Genomic DNA, 20,833 nt, shown 5'->3' on the forward strand with positions numbered 1-20,833 from the left:
TGGGAGATCATAGATTAGAATTGTCTGAATGTTATTGGGAGCTACACACTTAGAAATGTAAGACTGTTGCCTCTTTAATGGAGTAACTTTTGGAAGGATGAGGCAGGGAAAAAAAAAAATCTGAAAGCAAAATAACACCCTTGTTCTTATATACAAATACCTAGGCTGGCATCATGACAGCTTGATTAAAAAAACTAAATTTCCAAAGTCTGGAACATAGAATCCCTCAGAACAAACCTTCTAAAAGTCTTAAGGTTTAGCAAATGCTTAAGTTATCTTCATCCATAGGGCATATTTAAAGTTATTTATTCTACTTATTTGTTTAAGTAAATAACTTAAATGAACTTAAAATTGGTCAAACATGCTGGGACCCCTCAAACATTTGAACATGTAAGTTGCATCCCCAGAATATAAAAAAAAAAATCCCTCTTCTCATTTCGACTCAGACAAAAATACACTTGTGAAAATTGGCGCAAATGAATTTTACATTAAAGAAAAAGTCTTCCCCAATTCAATCTCATTTCCTCTAATCCATAAAAAAACAAAAAAAAAAACACAAAACAAAAAGAGTTATTTATGAGACTTGCTTGTTTTGAAAGAAACTTGCAAGGTCTTGTCCCCTAAACGATAGCCATTCAAACTTGCAATTGCCATGGCAGCTTCTTCATAGTTTGTCATGGTCACAAACCCAAAACCTTTGCACTTGTTGGTGTTAAAATCACGGATAACCTTCACATTAGTGACAGCACCAAATGGACCAAACATCTGCCAAAGGATTCCTTCATCTGCGTCTTGGCCAAGGTTGTAGATGAAGATGCACCACCCTGAAGAAGCATTACTGGCAACATTCACACCAGATATACTACTCATATGGTCTACTGCCATAGGAGAAAACCTATTTAAACAGAAGAGAAATAAACAAAAATTATCATAATTCTTTATGTATATCACAAAAAAGATACACAAATAGGGAATTCATAGAATCCATTGTATTAAATGTAACCAAGCTTTTGAAAAAATGGTTGCCTAATGCAATTTTAAACATATATAACCAAAGCTAGTAAACATCCATAGTGCCCACTTATTGAATGATTGCACCAGATTTTTTTTAACCATACAATCACAATACCCACCTGTGACCATGGAAAGAATCTCAAGTCCCCACAGGGGACCACTTCAGTGGTCAAGTATTTATATAATACGTCCAGGATAATAAGAGCCATAACTTTGGATTGGTGACATCCAGAGATGCCTCTAACATTACACCAGGATTGTGTTTCAAGGTGCCCGAGAACCTGAGAAATTCAAGGTTAAGGTAGTGCAGTCTTCATATACAAATGCCACTCCTGACAGTCAACTTTAAAGAACAACTGTGCACTAAGCTAAATTAAGAAATTCTCTAATTTACATGTGTATGTAAACAGTGGAGAGGAGAGGAGTGGTGGAGTAGGACCTTGACTGATGTTATAAGCATGTGACTGATCACATGCGGTTCATAAAATTATATACCAGAAATGGTATGCAGCAGAGCAGAGTGTGAAAGTTGGAAGTTTGAATATAGCAGAAATGTGTGTGTGTGTGAAAGTTTGAAAGCACAAATAAAAGACAGAGCTCAAAGCCGTCAGTTCTAATGAATAGTATCAGATCTTGCACACACAGCACAGTAACTGCAACCTCTTTGCAAAGGAAAAATGGGTGGTCTGCAGATAGGGGGCAGCTTCCATAAAATATTATGGCATAAAAAGTAAGTGATTTAATAAAAAGGAAAAAAACAAAACAGTTTTTAAGGGAGAGGTGGTCTTTTGGAGAGGTTTCTCACTGTGTAGTTCAGCGCTCTTGATCTCTGTAGAAGCAGTAATACAAATTCTGTGGACTTACTTCTATGAACTTAAAGGAAAAGCCAAGATGATAGCCTCATATCTATTAGCCCTATACCTCAGAATAGGAAGAAGCCAGAAGCATGATATAAGAATTGTTGTCCAGGTGTGCCAAGCCTGATGCAACCACTAGCTGTCTTGACTTACCTGCACTACTAGCTAGACTGATCCCCTGGCTGCTCGGGAGAGCAGGATCGGCTCAAGCAGAAGGAGTAGCCTTCATTTTCTTAGACCCCTTTCTACCCCCTCTAGCTACAGTAAGCAAGCTACCTACCAGGTCCAAATCTGCTGATGGTTCTTTTCTCTTTTCCACTGCCCCATTGGACAAACTGAGGACTGAGCACTGATGAACCCCAACAGTGAAAGTAAGAGGAGAAAAAGAGATCCATATAAGGAGATACTAAACGTATGATCAGAGAGATAAGAAGAAAACCAAGTGTGCCGTGTCAGGCCAATGGAAAGAAACATGCAGAGAAGGAGCTGGTGGTCCCCAATATCAACGCTGCCAAAAGATCCAGAATAAACGAGGAGAGAATAGTGCTCCTTGGATGTATTAGCGAGGAGATCATTGGAGACTTTAGAAAGAGCAGTTTTAGTAGAGTGCATAGAGCAAAAACCAAATTATAGGGGATCAAGGAGGGAGTTATTTAGAGCATAGTCGAGAATAGACCAGATGTCCCAGGAGTTTGAAGATGAAAGTGAGATTAGAGACTGGTCGGTAGTTAGCAGCACTGGATGGGTCCAGTGAAGCTTTGTTTTAGTAATTGGGTGACAACAGCATGTTTGAGAGAGAGGTTGAAGAGTTTAGTGAGGTAAGAAGTGACCACTGGGGAGAGGGATAGGGTCATTGATATAGGCAGTGGGGTGAGCAGCGGAGAGGAGCTGGGTTTGCTAGATCTCTGCTTGCCATCTTGCTATACAGGATGGGCCACTTATTTGAAAACTGCTAAATAAAATGGGAATTGTCAGTGATATCAACTTCCTGTTTGTGGCACATAAGGATATAGGGTATTGACCATGGCGGTCATTTTGTAGTTGGCAATTTCGGATCCAACTACAACTACTACTTCGGTCCTAATTTTTCCAATGAGAAGATGGTAATGTAGCAAATCAAACTTACTGAAAATTTTACAAGAAAACCAATAGTGCATGGATTTAATGTAACATTTTTCTTTCATGACATATTTACAAGTTTGTGACCACTTATAAAATGCGTTCAAAGTGCTGCCTATTGAGTTGGATTGTCAACACAACCCTTTTCTACTAGTTTTGACACACTGAAAGCAACACCAGAGAAAAAAAAGATGCTAGCACAGGCTTCCAGTATTCTTTGTTTCATATGATGCACATCTCGGATCTTCACAGCATAGTCAACTGCCATCAGATAACCCCAAACATAAGAGTCTAAGGGGGTCCGATCATGAGACCATGGTGGCCATTCAACTGGCCCATAACAACCAATCCACTTTCCAGAAAAATGTTCATGTATGAATGCTCAGACCCAACACCAATAATGTGATGGTGGATCATCTTGCTAAAAAACTCAAGGAATGTGCCAACTTCAGTGCCTAAAGAGGGCAACATATCAAAGTATCATAGTAAGAGGTTTGAAAAATATGTCAGTCCAAGTCCAACCTATAAATTATATTGAGTTGATCCAGAAGGAGGCAAATACCCTACAAGGCTGATGACAATTGGCCCAAAGAAGAGAAAAATTCCTTCCTGACCCCTAATATGCATCACCATGTATCATTATTAATGAGGACTCCATTGATGAAAAATGGCCCCACTATCTTTTGTAGACTCCAAGAGGGTGCAGCAGGAAAGGTCGCACTAATTTTTCTTCAAAATAGTAATACTACTACTCTTACCATTTTTAATAAAAGGTGTTGACAATGTTAATATACTGTAATTCATGCAAGACAATCATTACTTAGCATAAATATTGCAGTAATGATTGCGTAACTCCTACTGTATGTGCAGGCAATGAGGGCATAAGAGATTGTGCAACTTTAGATTAACACTATACTGTGTAGGGACAAAAAGCTAGTATGGGCATGCAGTGCGAGGGGGGGCGCGTTAAACAGTGCGGGGAGAATGAGCGTTATACAGAGTGGGGGGATGGGTGTTTTTACACACACCATACACTACAAGAAAACACACTGACACTTCATACATTATACATAATGTACACATTGTTCACATGTAGATCAGACATTACACCTACATACACAAATTGAACACTACACAAAAACACAATCATAAGACACTTTACCTATAAATACTCTTCACAGTGTTTCTGATGTAGATGAGGGCTCTGACTGCAGGGCTGAGTAGTAGCTGGTCCAAGCTCACATGTCATAACTGATATGATTTGTGTAAGGAAAAAGTTATACAATATCCAATATTCTTTCTGCATCAATTCCTCATTGCCATTTATATAGCTGCTGCTATTTCTTTACCTAAGAACTTGAGGTTAACCATGGACTGGGTAAACTTGTCATCAGTATGTGGTTATAGATCAGCAGAAGGGGTTTATGGCAGAAAAAAATGCCATCTCCGTCCCCGGTTTGTTTCACCGGGCTGTCCGGAGATCTCAGCTCCGGTCACGGCAGAGCAGGAACAGCAGCAGCTCCGCCAACTCCCATCCCCTGGTGCAATGAGCCGCTTAATGTGAGGAGAGGAGAGGAAAATCCCCTCCCCCACAGGCAGTGGAGGTGCACTAACAATCTGCTTTCTACACTGTGCATGCAATGTCAGTGACGGAGTGACTCGGGCAGAGAGCATGTAAGGCATAGAAGAAAAAAAGATGCGGCACTCACCGATTAAAAGTAGTTATTTTTAACGCAATGATAAATTGTTACATCAGCAGGCAAGGATGAGGAGTAGACCGGGAGTTTCAGCAGACAGCCGTTACGAGCCCTTTCTCTAGCCTCTTGCTTTTGGAGTCCTAACCTGCCTACTATTGAAGCTGGCGATAAGTTACACCCTTGGTAACAAGTAACCATGACGCTAATCGGCACTCGGAATAAGACCTTTCAGTGCCGGATAGTTATATCACGTATATAAAAGCAAATGTTTAAAATAATTCAGTACTTTGTAACTGTTATATGTAGTGTGTCTCATGCTTCCTATACGTGCCTAAACTAGCACTGACTTTTATTGTTGCTTGGCATTAAACATTTAGGGGCGTATGTGAAAAAAATATCAAGAAGCAGATTAACTTGTCTGATTTACTTGCAAGGTTAGTTATCTATTATAAAAGTTGGGTACCTGCATCATAAAAGCTATCATTTTCGCTATTCATGCGTCTTAACCTTCCGATATATGGTACGGACATTTTGAAGATGATAGCTTCCGTGATGCAGTAAAAGATGAAGATTACTCTTACTGGCAATCGGATTTTCCGTAGCCTCCACAACGGCACTTGACAGAAGGGATTCCCCAACTCTCCAGGGATAGGAAACAACTTGGAATCTTTTTTAATCTTTCTCTTTTACTAACACCTCCACAACGGCAGTTGACAGGAGATGTACAAAGTTGTATAAAATTAGGGCAGGACTACTGCTGTAAGCACCTTCCTTCCAAAGGAAGATGAGTCAATGTCCAACTTATAATGGTGGAAGAACGTTAAATGATTCTTCCAGGTGGCTGCCTTGCAGATCTGTTACTGTTTAAATCGCAGATGATCCTTTATTTGTCCCCTGAAACGTTATGAACAAATAGTCCGATTTCTGGAATTCCTTTGTATTTTCTTATTCCAGAATGCATCTTCTTACATCAAGAAGACTTTCTCTTTTGTAGATGTGGCATTCTGGCAGAAGGAAAGGAGATCAATCGACTGTTGTCTGAAATTTATGCCACTTTTGGCAAGAACAGAGGATGATGTGTCAGGATGATTAAGTCGTCCAGGAAGCTTGTATTTCAATGATCCTCATAGTAGAAACTGCCAACAGAAAAGCCGTCTTAAAAGGGAAAATAGTCTTAAGGGGGTCTCTTTTATAGATTGAAAGAGAGGTTTGGTAAGGCACAGGTACTGGAGCGGACAAATGGGCAAATTCTCTGAAGCTTTTAGAAATCTTTTGATCCAGCTGAGTTTTGTATCCAAGAAAGCACTCAGAGCTGACACGTGAACTTTCAAGGTTTTAGTTTGTAGCCCTTTTTCCAGATCTCTTTTTAGAAAATCCAGTATCATGCCTATATTTTTGTAGTGTCCCGGTCTTTAAGAAAATCAAGATAAACTCTCCAGACCTGCAAGTAAATAGTCAATGTTGTCTTCTTCCTACTCTGAAGCTGTGTAGAGATGATTGGATCTGAAAGGCCTTTGTTTCTTAAGAGGTTTCTTTCAGCATCCACGCTGTTAACTGCAGTTAAGTGATGTTGGGGTAACAGATTGGTCCTTGATACAGGAGATCTTGGTTCGGAGGAAGAATCCAGAAATCTCCTGCCGACGTTTGAAGCAACAGAGGGAACCAGGCTCTCTTCTCCCAAAATGGATCAAGATCACTTTCGCCTTTGTAGTACGGATTTTATGTGTTGCCCTTGATATTAGGGCAAAGTGAGGAAACACATATAGAAAGCCCTGGGGCCAGAGTGGAGAGAGAGCCTCTTTTCCATGAGATTAGTCTTCTTGAATTTCGGTACCTGCTGGCTTCTCCTGGATGCAAAAAGATCCAGTAGTGGAACCCTCCTTTTTTGGGTAATCTGGCAGAAAACTTCAGAAGACAAGGAACATTCCCTTTCGTCCAGATGGACTCTGCTTAGGAAGTCCGCTTTGGTGTTCAATTCCTTTTTTAAGTTGTACCAACGTAAGGGAAAGTATAATGTGTTTCTGACCAGCTGAAAATTTGAGACGCCAGGTTGTTCAGTTTCATACTCAGAGCCCCCATGCTTGTTTAGGTATGCAACCGTGGTGGCATTGTCAGATAAAATATTTATATGGCCTGAACGGATTTCAAAAGAGAATGCTCAAAGGGCTTCCCTTTGGTGGTTTCCGAAAAAGAGATTACAATTTAGGGATTTCTTTATTTTGGCAGGGCTCTTTATCTTTTCCAGAGACTGGACACTTGTCCAAGTTTGCCAATAGTTTATTTTAGTTCACGAATTTCGAACCCATAAGACTGATGGGATTGTGGATGTTAAAAGACCCACTAATCACCTCCCTTGATGGATAGCAATTTCTTCCTGAATGTATAGATATTTTGAGGTAGGGAAGCCACATTTTCCTGGGGCAAGGAGGATATTTGATTTTGAGTATCCAGCAATACTCCTAGAAAACATTTTATCGGAGATGGCCACAAGTCTGATTTTTCTCAGTTCGTCAACCAATCCAGAGAGGAGGTTTGCCGGGTGAATTCAAGGTTTTGAAGAAGAATCGACTAGGTCTGTGCTGGCTGCAGAAGATCATCCAAATATGGGATTATCTGTATGCCGTTCAGGTGAAGAAAAGCAGATACTTTGCCATTATTATGGTGAAGGCGCTTGGGGCTGCTGATAGGCCAAAAAGGAGCACTTTGAATTGAAAGTGAGGAACCAAACCATCCATCTGTACCGCAAACATCGGGAATCGTTAGGAGTTTTTGTGGATTGGCACATGGTAATAGGAGTCTTGTAGATCCATAATCACAATGAATGCATCTTTGTTTAGAAGACAGGTTGTCGACTTTTTAGTCTCCATCTTCAGTTTTTTGTATAGGAGGCATTGATTTTTTTCAGATTGATTATTGATCTGAAGGTCCCATTCGGTTTCCTCCATAGGAGAGTAAAGCCCTGTCTTCTCTTGATCCCAAGGAACTGTGAACAATACGTTTTTGTTAAGCAAGGTCAAAATTTCTTTTTCAAATTCAAAATTTTTACAGCCTGTGTCTCCCAATCAAGTTCTCATCCATGTGTATCTCATTATGGAATTTGATAAAGCAGCTGCTCTTGCCAATAATTTTATGAGGTCCGCTGGAGCATCAGAAACATAATTTGCTACCTTCTTTAATAATGGTAATGATGCAATGATATCTTCCCTAGGTCTACCTGCTGAGAGATGATCTCCCAGTTGTTCTAACCACATGGACATAGATTGGCCGTACAAGTTGCTGCAATGCTGGGCCTAAGCATAGCCGTATAAGTTTCCCACTTTCTTTTAAGTAGTGATCCGGCTTTCTTGTCCATCCTCTTTTGAAATGCCATCGGTGCGTCAATTTTGGGTATTTGGTTCCAAAGAGAGGCTTCTCTGAAAAAGGCTATTTGCACTTGAATGCATCCTTAATAGATGCCCTTTTTTTCAGCGCTTTCCATTTTTAAAGAATCAACTCTTGGATTCCTCTTTATTTCGTACTCGTTTTCATTGCGGGCAAGTACTAGTCTCATTAAATTGGAGTACGCCAGGTGAATTCTCTTTCATTCTGCCAGGAACTCGGGGTCATCTTTAATAATAATAATAATAAATAATAATAACTCTTTATTTATGTAGCGCACATAGAATACGCAGCGCTGCACAAAGCATGACAAATTGGAACTCTTAAGCCCCTTGGAATGTGGTTGCTGCTATTACGGGAATGCAAAAAGTTGATTGTCCCAAATAAATTCTTACCTCGAATTTTGCGAGGCTAAAAATTTGCTCGAGAAGAATGAGGGTGCATTCACACGTTGCAGTTAAAACTGCATCGGAATCAGCTTTGAGGTGGTTTTAGGTGCAGTTTTGTCAACTGAACAGGTGAAAGACATGAACGGAACGAGTGAATTTGATTTTGAAGGGGAAACCTGCTCCACAAATGTCATTCACTCGTTCAGTTCGTGTCATTCAGCTGTTCAATTCACAAAACTGCACCTAAAACCACCTCAAAGCTGATTGCGATGCAGTTTTAACTGCAACATGTGAACGCACCCTTATGCTCAAGACCTGCAATACTTTTGCAGAGTATTCCCAACTATTTTATGGACACTAATGAGTTCCTCCGTAACCTCAGAAACATCCCGTGGCAAGAAGGCTTTAAACTGGCAACCATTCATGTTGAAGGTCTACATTCCGCATACGATAGGAGTTAAAGCCATAAAAAAAATATTGTCGAACTCTGAATATTTTCATAAAGCAAACCTATATTCAAAGTATATCCACTCTTTCATAGGTTGTGTGGATGACATATTCGTGGTGTGGTCCAGTACAGAAGAACTTTTTCAGGAATTTACGCTGTACATCAATGGACACACCTTTTACCTCTAAAATCACAGGCTGAATGCGAGTTTCTAGATGCATTGGTGAAAGAAAAAGATTCTGGTTAAGTCACAACGGTATTTAGAAAAAGTACAGCTACAAATATTTTACTGCATCACGAAAGCATCTCCAACATGTCAAAATGGCTGTACCATACGGTCAATTTGTAAGGTTAAGACACATGAATATTAAAAATGATACAATGATGCTAAGAAAAGGATTGTTTTTTACCTTTAATTACAGTGCTGCAGCCAAAAGGATAAAGTGAATTATACAAAAGAATTGGCATATGCTGAAGGAAGATCCACTTCTAAGAGACCTCGTAGGGATACCCCCTTAATATAATTTAGAAAAAGCAGTGTCAAGGACATAGTATTTAAATGTAGACTACCTCCACAAAATAATAATTGGTTGAATAAAATGATACCAACGGGCAACTTTGCCTACGCCCAATGCAAATTCTGCCCTCAGAATATAAAAACGAAGTTTATGAATAGTAGTAGGAGTAGACATTAAGGTACAGCAGGTTTTTTTTTTTTTACAAGCAAATCGCAATTTGTTTCTTTAATATTTTGCCTGTGCGACCATTTCTATACAAGAAAAACAATCAAACCCTTATACATCAAGTTCAGTGAGCATTGTTACTCTGTGAAAAGCGGCAAAGGAGCCCAAGGCTTGTCGAACATGAAGAAAGTGCATCAAGGGGATGTTTCAGTTCTAAGGTTTGGGGGCTTAGAGCATGTATCGATCCTCCCCAAATGGGGGAGATCGACACAAAAGTAAGAGGAAAGAAGCATGTTAGATTATAAGAACGAATGTGATGGGCCTTTTGGGACTAAACGACAAAAGATATGGGAGTATTCTCATAAAAGACGGTACCCAACTTTTATAATAAAACTAACCTTGTAAGTAAGCTTAAACCTTAAATGACGACCAGTAAACCTGCTTCTATTTTTTCACATACAGGCCTAAATGGTTAACCCCTACGGGACTCAGCATCTTTTGGCCTAAAGGACGCGGCCCCATTTTTCAAATCTGCCCTGTGTCACTATAAGTGGTTATAGCGTGGGAACGCTATGAGAAATCCAGGGGATTTTGAGATTGTTTTCTCGTGACACATTGTACTTCAAATTAGTTTAAAAATTCGGATGAAATCCTTTGCGTTTAGTTATGAAAAAAAAACAAAATTTGGCAAAAAATTGGAAAAATTCTATATTTTCAACGTTCTAAATTCTCTACTTTTGATGCAGATAGTCATAGCACCCAAATAAATTCATAACTTACACTTCCCAAATGTCTGCTTTATTTTGGATGTTTTTTTTAAGATTCCACACATTTTACTAGAATGTTATGAGGCTCAGAATTTAGGTGCCATTTTTCACATTTTTTGTAAAATCACCAAAACCCGTATTTAGATGGACCTGCTCAACTTCTAATTGACACAGAGGCCTAAATAATAGCTAGACTCATAAATTACCCCATTATGGAAACTACACCCCTCAACGTATGAAAAACCACTTTTAAGAAGTTTGTTAACCCTTTAGGTGTTTTATAGGGGTTAAAACAAAACGGAGGTGCAGTCTGCAAATTGTAATATTTTTTCACAATACACTCATTTTGGGTGGAAAATTAAACATTTACAATGGATTAAATGAAAAAAGGCTCCACAAAGTTTGATACCCAATTTCTCCTGAGTACACCGATACCCTATATGTAGTGGTAACCTGCTGTATGGGCACACGGCCGGGCATAGGAGGGAAGGAGGCGCCATCCAGAGCAGATTTGCTATGTCACATTGTACAGGCTATAATTTTTTTCTTTTTTTTTATTGTGCACCTATAGGGGCTTATTTCTTTTGCCACATGAGATGCACTTTTCTGGTATGTAATTTTGGGGCATCTATAGCTAATTGGTGAGATTTAATTAACTCTTTGTTGGTGGAGGAAATTAAAATCGTCAATTTTTAGGAACATTTTTATGTGGTTTTTTTGGCCGTTAACCGTACCATAAAAATAGTATATTATTTTTATTCTATGAGTCGCCACGATTACGAAAATACTTCATTTATATATATTTTTTATTTTTTCCCATTTTTACTGAATAAAAAGTAATTTGGCGAAATTGTTGTTAATTTTAGCATCACCGTCTTTCATATGCATAACTTTTTTATTTTTCACCTCACAAATCTGTTTAAGGGCTTATTTTATGCGAGAATGATTGTTCTTTTTAGTGGTCTTATTTTAGATTGCGTAACTTTTTAAAATCACTTTTTAGAGCATTTTTAAAAGGGCATTAATAAAAAATCATCTTTTTTTCAGAGAGTTTTTTGAGGTTGTTTTTTACGAGGGTTAACTTTGCGGATCTAATAACGATTCTGTTTTATTATGCAGATTGTTACGGACGCAGAGATACCAAATATGTGGGGGTTTTGTGTATTTTATTCAATTTTCTCCAAAAACTAATTTGGAGAAAATCTTATTCATTTTAGCATCGCCATCTTTTCATATGCATAACTTTTTTATTTTTTGGCTGACAAATCTGGTTAGGGGCTTATTTTTTGCGAGAACAGTTGTTCTTTTTAGTGGGCTTATTTTAGAGTGCATAAAATTTTTTAAATCACTTTTTAGAGCATTTTTTATAGGGTATTAATTAAAAATTTTCTTTTTTTCGGAACGTTTTTTGCGTTTTTTTCCTCCGGCGTTTACCGTGCGAGTCCGGTAATGATTCTGTTTTATTATGCAGATTGTTACGGACGCGGCAATACCAAACATGTGGGGGTTTTTTGTGTTTTTATATTTTTTATACTTTATTAAGTGTTTTTATGGGAAAGTGACATTTTAGGGGCTTATATTTTTATGTATTTATTTTTTATTTATTATAATGTGTAGTGTTAAGTGTTTTTGCATAATTTTACTTCTACATACTTGAACTTAAACCAGTGATACTCTGATCTCTGGTTTAAGTTCAATACACTGCTCTACAATACTATTTTATTGTAGAGCAGTGTAAACTGTCTGAGCATGCTTGCGCATGCTCAGACAGTTTGCAGTCAGACCCGGAAGGGGTCTGGCTGCCATGGAAACCGGGCAGCTCCGGGGCACATGCCAGTCCTCGGAGCTGCCCAGGAGAGGATCGGATCTCCCGGTAAGCGGCACGGGGGATCCGATCCACAGCAGGAACACCCTTACACGCCGCGGTCATGCTTGACCGCGGCGTGTAAGGGGTTAACACCCGCGATCGGAGCCGACTCCAATCGCGGGTGTTAGCGCAGGCTGTCAGCTGTACTAGACAGCTGACAGCCGCTGCTTCTGGTACCGGCTCCGTTCGTGAGCCGGTCTCAGAAGCAGGACGTTATAGTGCGTCCTGGTGCGCTAAGTATCTAGCCCCGGGGACGTACTATAACGTCCTGGTGCCCCTAGGGGTTAATACCAATATAGCAACAATAAAAGTCAGTGCTAGTTTAGGCAAGTATAGGAAGCATGAGACACAGTACAGTCAAAGTAATGAATTGTTATTTTATTCTTTTATTTACATGATCTAGCTATCTGGCACTGAAAGGTCTCACTCAGAGTGCCAATTAGCGTCATGCTTACTTGGTTACCAAGGGTGTGACGTATAAACTGCTTCATTAGTAGGCAGGCGAGAACCCCACAAGCAAGAGGTTAGAGAATGTGCACAAAGCGTCAATCGCCTGAAATCCCGTCTATACCTGATCCTTGCCCACTGATGTAACAATTTATTGTTGATATGAAATAAAGACTACTTTTAATTGGTGAGTGCTGCACCTCTTTTCTTCTAAGCTGTACAAGTGGATTCAAGATTCTAATGCTGATAGGAGCAAAGCACCACTGCTGTTTGGTCATTTTGTCAGTCCCGAGAATGCCTTAGCCAGAAATAATAGGAGAGTATAGAATAGTGTCCCCAACTTCACTCTAATGGACTTTGTTCAGAGCGTGTAAGGGCCTGCAGTCCCAGAGGCTTCCTGTCTGTATTATAGTGATGTGCATGTCGGCTGCATGAAGCACACTTTATTGTAGCGCGACCCAGGATATCCTGGTATTGAATGATTTGCTTAAGGTTTGTATTGAAAAAGTATTGCCGTTTCAATAGGTTATGTAACCCTACACGGAAGACACACTGTTTGGCATTTACAGTCCCAGTGACATAATTATAATCCTTTACCACTAGCTAATTCTTCCTACATCACACATTTCCCTGTTTGCTGGGAACAACATCCTGCTGTAATGTGCTGTAATGCAGCTCTAAATAACAAATCCTGGATCTGAGTGAATGAAATATTCCTATTGAATACTTTGTTCTGTACAAAGCTGAATGTGCAGACAGCAAACTCACAAAAAAAAAAAAAAATCAACGGAAATCAAATTTATTAACCAATGGAGGCAAGAGGAAAAGCACACTACAGGCTTAGACAACAAGACAAAATGAGGCTCAGTATTGTGTGCGGCCTCTACATGCCTGTGTGACCTCCCTACAACGCCTCGGCATGCTCCTGATGAGGGTTGCGGATGGTCTCCTGAGGGAGCTCCTCCCTGACCAGGAATAAAGCATTCACCAATGCCTGGACAGTCTGGGATGCAATGTGACGTTGGTGGATTGAGCGAGACATGATGTCCCAGATGAGCTCAATCGGATTCAGGTCTGGGGAACATCCGGGTCAGTCCATACCTTCAATGCCTTCATTTTGCAGAAACTGCTGCCACACTTCAGCCACATGAGGTCTAGCATTGTCCTACATTAGGAGGAACCCAGGACCAATCGCAAAAGCATATGATCTTACAAAGGGGCTGAGGATCTCATCTCAGTACCTTATAGCAATCAGGCTACCTCTGGCAAGCACATGGAGGGCTCTGCAGCCCTCCAAAGAAATGCCATACCACACCATTACTGACAGACTGCCAAACCAGTCATGCAGGCAGCTGATCGCTCTCCATGACATCTCCAGCACAGGGCATCAGTGGCTAATTCGACAATCCCGGTGTTCTCTGGCAAATAGCAAGTGTCCTGCACAACGTTGGGCTGTGAGCAGAACCTCTATCTGTGGACGTCGGGCCCTCATTACATCCACATGGAGTCGGTTTCTAAAAGCTCCTGCAGACTCATTTACATTTGTGGCCTGTTGGAGGTTTTGCAGGGCTCTGGCAGTGCTCCTCCTGGAACAGAGGCAGAGGTAGCGGTCCTGCTGCGGGGTTGCTGCCCTCCTACGTCCCATCCACGTCTTCTGGTGTACTGGCCTATGTCCTGGTAGCACCTCCAGTCTCTGGTCACTACGCTGACACAGCAAACCTTCTGGCCACAGTTCGGATTGATGCGCCTTCCTGGATAAGCTGCACAACCTGAGCCACTTGTGTAAACCACACACGACGGGCAGGGCAGCAGGCCACACACACACACGACGGGCTGGCAGGCTATATAGTACTGGGGGCTGGCTGGCTGGCTATTTACTACAAGGAGCTGGCAGGCTATATTCTACAGGGGGTTGGCTGGCTATATACTGGGGATGTTGTGACCAATGCATTTCCCAGCCTAGGCTTATACTCGGGTCAATAGGTATTCAGAGTTTTTGGTGGTAAAATTGAGTGTCTCTGCTTATACTCAGGTCGGCTTAAATACAGTATTCAATGAGAATATTTTATTCATACAGATGAGTGTTCCCTTAATTTTTCTGAGAAGTGTACTTCTGTAACAAACTGTCAAGATTTTTTTTCAACAAGGTTGATTTATGATCTATTACTTGATTTCTTTGCCTGTGTGAATTGCATGGTTTGTGACATACGATGTGTGTCAATGAATTAAAATTAAATTTACAATATAAATTATAAAATTGCGGCACAGACGAAAATTTAGGTTTTTGTACAAACCAGCACAAACTTAGCACTAACATTTGACACCAGTTTTGTTTGATTCGGTTAATGTGGGGGTTGGGGGGAGGGGAATTGGTTGAACTTTTGACCTTTAATTTTTTTTTCATATATTAAAAACAAATAGCAGATAGCAGCACAAAAAAGAAAATTTCTGCTGCAAAACCAGCACAAACGTTTGACACCAATTTTGTTTGATTTGAACAAGGTGGGGGTGCCAACTTCACTCCGGTCAGCCGTATAGCTGTAGGATGCTGAGAGTGCAGTGCTGCCAAACTGATGGAGAAAGTTTCATGTGCATCATTCACAAGCCCTTTGTGAAAGCATGAAGTGGCCAACATACTGAAGGGGTTTCTGTATTGGATATGCCTTAAAATACCCAATACCAAGCTATTAAATATATTTGGATTTTTTACATCAAATTAAAGCATAACATAATCTGGGTCACTTTAACAGAAGGTGTGTGGATAATTCAGTTGATTGGTTTCAAAGTTGGTTTGGAGCAAAACAGACATTGAATTACTGCCACAGTAACACGAATTAAAGCCAATACACTACCTGAATCTCTGAGCCTGATGGTGCACTGGGCCTCCAAATCGCCTTGCTGGTGAATGACACAGCTGAGAAAGAAGAGCCATGTTTTTATTCTGGTTTGGATTGGCAGCAAACTTTACGGTGATGGGTTCAGAGGAGCCTGGTGGTTTATGGCCATTGAAGCTGGCAATTGCCTCTTCTGCTTCGGATCTTTTGTCAAACCGTATAAAAGCAACACCACGGGATAAACCTAAAAATAATAAAAATTTTACACCCAAGTTAGATTTTTTAAAAAACTATTTGATATATTAAGATATTTGATCTATAATGACCCTCCAAAAACTATGAAGCAGAATCATAACTCGTGGTCGCTTAAAAAAATGTACATACATACATTAAATATGAATGTATGAATATATTTCGTTAAGACCCCTGTATTGACCCATAGAATAAAGATAACTTGTTTATCTTATAGCCTAATAAGCATGTTATATTTATTCAAGCACACACAAAAAGTAGAAAATCCAATAAAGAATTGATGCTTTTCAACTCCCCCCCCCCCTCCCCCAAAAAGTTAATACTAACACCACTAAAAGAAAAACTAAAATTTTATAGCCTACAAAAATGGCCCAAATGAGGAAACTAAAACCTACTTACATCTAGAGGACAAAACTGGCAGATGCAAATTCCCTTCTGGGCCTCGGAGGCATGTCTATGTACTCGGGGAAAATTTTGGGAAAAATTAACCCCTTAACGCCAAAGCCACTTTTCACTTTCCTGACACGGCCCATTTTTGTTTAAATTTGACATTGTTTTCCATGACACTTTGTACTTCATGTTAGTTGAAAAATGTTGGTGGTATGTTTTGCATTTATTTATGAGAAAATCAGATACTTGGTGATTCGATTTTCGAAATTTCAAAATTTTTTTCTACACATAGTCATAACAGAAAAAAAAGCTTCACCGAATGTCTACTTTATGTGGACATTGTTTTTTATGCATCCTCTCATTTTAGTAAGATGTTATGGGGCTTTGAACTTTTAAAGATGCAATTATTTCACATTTTCATAAAAAACACAAAATCATACTTTTGAGGGACCTGTTCAGGTTTCCAGTACATTTGAGAGGCAGTAAACTGCATAAATCATCATGTGTAAAACAACTTTCATGAAGTTTGTTAACCCTTTAATTGTTTCACAGGGTTTAAAACAAAATCTGATGCAATATTCTCAGTTGATAAAATACCAAAACGCTCCATAAAGTTTGATGTATAATCCCTCCCAAGTATAACAATAGCCCATATGTGGTGGTAAACTTCTGTACTAGCACACGCAGGGCATCGAAGGGAATCTGCGCCATTCAGAGCAGATTATGCATTGTCACTTTTTATTGGCTATACAATCTATTTTTTTGGCAATTTGGCTTTTAGCTTATTGATGAGATTTTAACTCTTGAATGTTTGTAGGAAAAGAAAATAGTCAATTTTGGTTTCCTTTCTTTTTGGGGCTTGTACACTAAAAATACTATATTATCTTTATTCAATATATCACAACGATTACGGTGATACCAGGTTTGGATCCGATTCACTTGTGATGCTCCTTAAACGTAGCGGTATATAGCCAACAACTGCAGCTTGTGGAGCCGGCTCCGTTCAGGTAAAATGTGCTCATATATCCGAATCGCCGCCTTTTTTGCCCTTTCGCAACACACAAAATCGTAATAAAAACTGATCTAAATGTCGCACAGTTGAAAATGGTAGAAATAAAAACTTCAGCTTGGCCCGGAAAACAATGACACGTTAGTGAACACCGTACTCCTAAGTATTAAAACGTTATTGGAGGTACAGTGTTAATTTTAGGTAAAATCTATTAACACCTGATATTACCTATATAAATTTGGTATCCCTGTGATCGTACCGAACCAAAAAGTATGTATCAGAGATGCTATTTGTAGTGTGCAGTGAAAGATGTAAAAACAGAGCCACAAAAAAATGGCGCAAATGCGGCTTCTTGTCAATATTACTGCATTTTGAATTATATTTCCACTTCCCAGTACACGGCGTGGAATATGAAATACCATAACTAGGAAGCACAATTTTTACACAGAAAACAAGCCCTCACACAGGTTTGTACACAGAAAAATAAAAAATTATAGAATTTTTAAAGTGTGGAGTGATTAAGTAAAATAGAAAAAGTCCATAGACGGCAAGGGGTTAAAATAATACTAATTCCTTTATTAATATATATACAGAGCTTTGCCAAGTCGGTCCCTGTCTCCAAGGGGGCTCACAATCTAATCAACCTACCAGTATGTTTTGGAGTGTAGGAGGAAACCAGAGGACTCGGAGGAAACCCACGCAAGCATGGAGCAAACATACAAACTCTTTGCAGATATTGACCCTGGGGGAGCTAGCAAACACATTGTACTTTGGAAGAAATGAACTCTGATTTTTAATTTATTAAAAATTATAGCGGCACAAACAAAAATTTTTGCTGCACAAACCAGCACAAACGTAGCACTAACGTTTAACACCAGTTTTGTTTGATTCGGTTAATGTTGGGGGGCTGGTTGACCTCTGATGACCTCTGGAAACTTTCATTAAAATCTTAATAACTATAGCGGCACAAACAAAAAATTTCTGCTGCACAAACCAGCACAACCGTAGCACAAATGTTTGACACCAATTTTGTTTGATTTGAACAAGGTGGGGGGGCCAACTTCACTCAGGTTTTTGCCAGCCTGGGAAGGAGGACATACGGAGCATCAAGCAGACAGGAAGGTCAGCAGTGAGACTGCAGTGTAAACACTGGAGTTGTGTGTCTGCAGAGAGAAAGAGCAGTCCAAGCTACAGCAGCTGTGTGTGCAGGCAAGAGATGATTACAGCAGAGGAGATGATTCTGCAGGTACCCGAAGTGTGTTTTAGCTGTACTTAAAGACTTGTATAAGAGTAAGGTTTTAAGTACATCTACACATCTAAACAAATTGAACTTTGGATTAAAGTGGTTCAATAAACTCACATGGAAAGGCACGGTGGCTGAGTGAGTAGCACTTCTGCCTTGCAGCATTGGGGTCCTGGGTTCGAATCCCACCCAGGTCAACATCTGCAAAGAGTTTGTATGTTCTCTCCGTGTTTGCATGGGTTTCCTCCGGGTACTCTGGTTTACTCCCACACTCCAAAACATATTGGTAGGTTGTTTAGATTGTGAGCCCCATGGGGACAGGGACGGATTTGTCATGCTGTGTGCAGCGCTGCGTAATCTGTGTGCGCTATATAAAGAATTATTATTATTGTTATTATTATTATGGAGCTGTAAATAGGATTCAGTTTTTTACTACCACTAATGCATTTCATTACTCAGGGAGCCTGTCACCAATGGACATATACTTGAGTCATTAAGTTTTCCCTTTTTTTTTTGTGTGTGTGGTAATATCAGGTGCTTTGGCTACCCGAATGGGTAGGCTTATACTCGAGTATGTACGGTAAGTGGCAGAACAACCGCCAGGTCCGGCTTCAAACAACAGCCAAGAGTAGAATGCAAAAACTTAGTACTTTATTTCATCTTCTCATAAAAATAGGAAATGGGTGAACACACAGAGAACACAGATCTACACAGCAGTAATGCCTACGCGTTTCGGAAAACTCCATGATGGCCATGAAATAAAGTACTACGTTTTTACATTCTACTCTGGACTGTTTTATGAAGCCGGAGCTGGTGGTTGTTTTCATATTGTGGACTTGGAACTGAGTTGTCCGTGCTCAAACTCGTGGATCTCTCTACAAGGCTTTCAGGTGTGCTGACTCTCCCTCTATCTACTAACATGCTCAGTTATTTACAGTCAGGCTCTGGCAGAATGCAGGGCCCATCGTCTCCGGGCATTGGGCTGCTGCGGCACACAATGAACCTTGGGGCTACCAGGGAAGGATCAGATTCCCCCAGTAATGGCTTAAAATGTTTCGATCCAGGAAGTAGGGTGCCTGCATTCCTCTTGCTCGCTGTGGTCATGTTTGACAATGGCATGTATAGGGGTTAACACCCATGATCAGAGGCATCTCCAATTGCAGCTGTTACAGTGGAGTGACAACTTCTTGCACTGGTTCTGCTTGTGATCTGGTGCCAGAAGTATTACATAAGAGTGTAATTGGCGAGTCACCACCACCTGTGCAACATCATTATGTCCCGTGTCAGGAACGGTATTATGTGGAAATATGACCTTTTGAAATGAGCCACCCTCCAGCCTGTCAGCTGAAGGCAGGAAGCATGAAAAACAAAACACATGCATAACATGGTGATGGATTTACACTGTACATATTTATATTATAATTCTTTTATTTATATAGCGCTCACAGATTACACAGCCCTGCACAGAGTTTGCCAAATCAGTCCCGGTCCCCAATGGGGCTCACAATCTAATCAACCTACCAGTATGTTTTGAAGTGTGGGAGGAAACCGGAGCACAAGGAGGAAACCCACAAAACACAGAGAGAACATACAAATTCTTTGATGATGTTGACCTGGATAACATATTTTGGTATATACAGGTTTATAAGTTATGAGGCCGATAACTTATGCTTTAACATTGAGCGCTGGTTACTGACCACATGCGTTTCAATGGAAATGCATATGCAAACGGTCTGAGCACGCCCCCTGCATTGCTTTTGTAAACGCAAAGGCCACTTGTGACCACACCCTCAAAGTTGTCGAAAACCCTTGACAACTGCAGCACCAGCAGTCTGTTGAATCAAATTAAGATATATATATATATCAACTTGTTGAAATGATGTCTTATTGAGTCCCTTGCACATTACGTACCTGTAGCCTGATCAACAAGAACACGGGAATTTATAATACGACCAAACCCAGAAAACATGTCTTCTACATCTTTCTGCGTCATTGTCCTTGGAAGTCCGCTGATGTATAAATTTGCATCCTTGATATTTTCTGAACTTGGGCGGGCAAACGATACCTCAAAATGAGAGAGTACAAAGTTATGTCTCGTTATAAATTACTTGATGGGAAAAAGTCAACAGATTTTCATTAATGATCCTAATGACATAGCACTATAACTTGTGAACACACCATTTTTAGCTACAAGAAAATGCATATTGAGCAATTACAGAAATTCAAACGCAAAATAAAATAAAGTTCCCAATAACAAAAATGTGTGTAGGATGTGTCAAGAGAGCTTAGCGTCTGTAGTGTAAGGCTCCCCTCTGATGCCTTGAATAGGACCCCTTTTAAAACTCTGAACTCCCATAGAGTAGCATTGCAAGTTAAATTTATCGATTAGGCTTCTTCACATCCATATATGGCAACCACCTTAGGAAGATTACTTTACAA

The 20,833-nt window shown here is 40.0% G+C and overlaps 1 protein-coding gene across 2 annotated transcripts in view; it reads right to left on the reverse strand.

Moving 5' to 3' along the window:
• Positions 1-290: 290 nt before the first annotated feature.
• Positions 291-20,833, reverse strand: part of ELAVL1 (ELAV like RNA binding protein 1) — a 55,477-nt gene continuing 34,934 nt past the window's right edge. For both annotated transcript variants that reach the window (XM_072113840.1, XM_072113841.1), the window contains exons 4-6: positions 20,306-20,459; positions 15,519-15,744; positions 291-895 (exon numbers count right to left, since the gene is read on the reverse strand). In XM_072113840.1, coding sequence (XP_071969941.1) covers positions 571-895; positions 15,519-15,744; positions 20,306-20,459 — 705 coding nt within the window. In that variant the 3' untranslated portion in view covers positions 291-570. The remainder of the gene's footprint in view (positions 896-15,518; positions 15,745-20,305; positions 20,460-20,833) is intronic.

Source organism: Engystomops pustulosus, chromosome 1 (assembly GCF_040894005.1).
Source record: "Engystomops pustulosus chromosome 1, aEngPut4.maternal, whole genome shotgun sequence".
Lineage (NCBI taxonomy): Eukaryota > Metazoa > Chordata > Amphibia > Anura > Leptodactylidae > Engystomops > Engystomops pustulosus.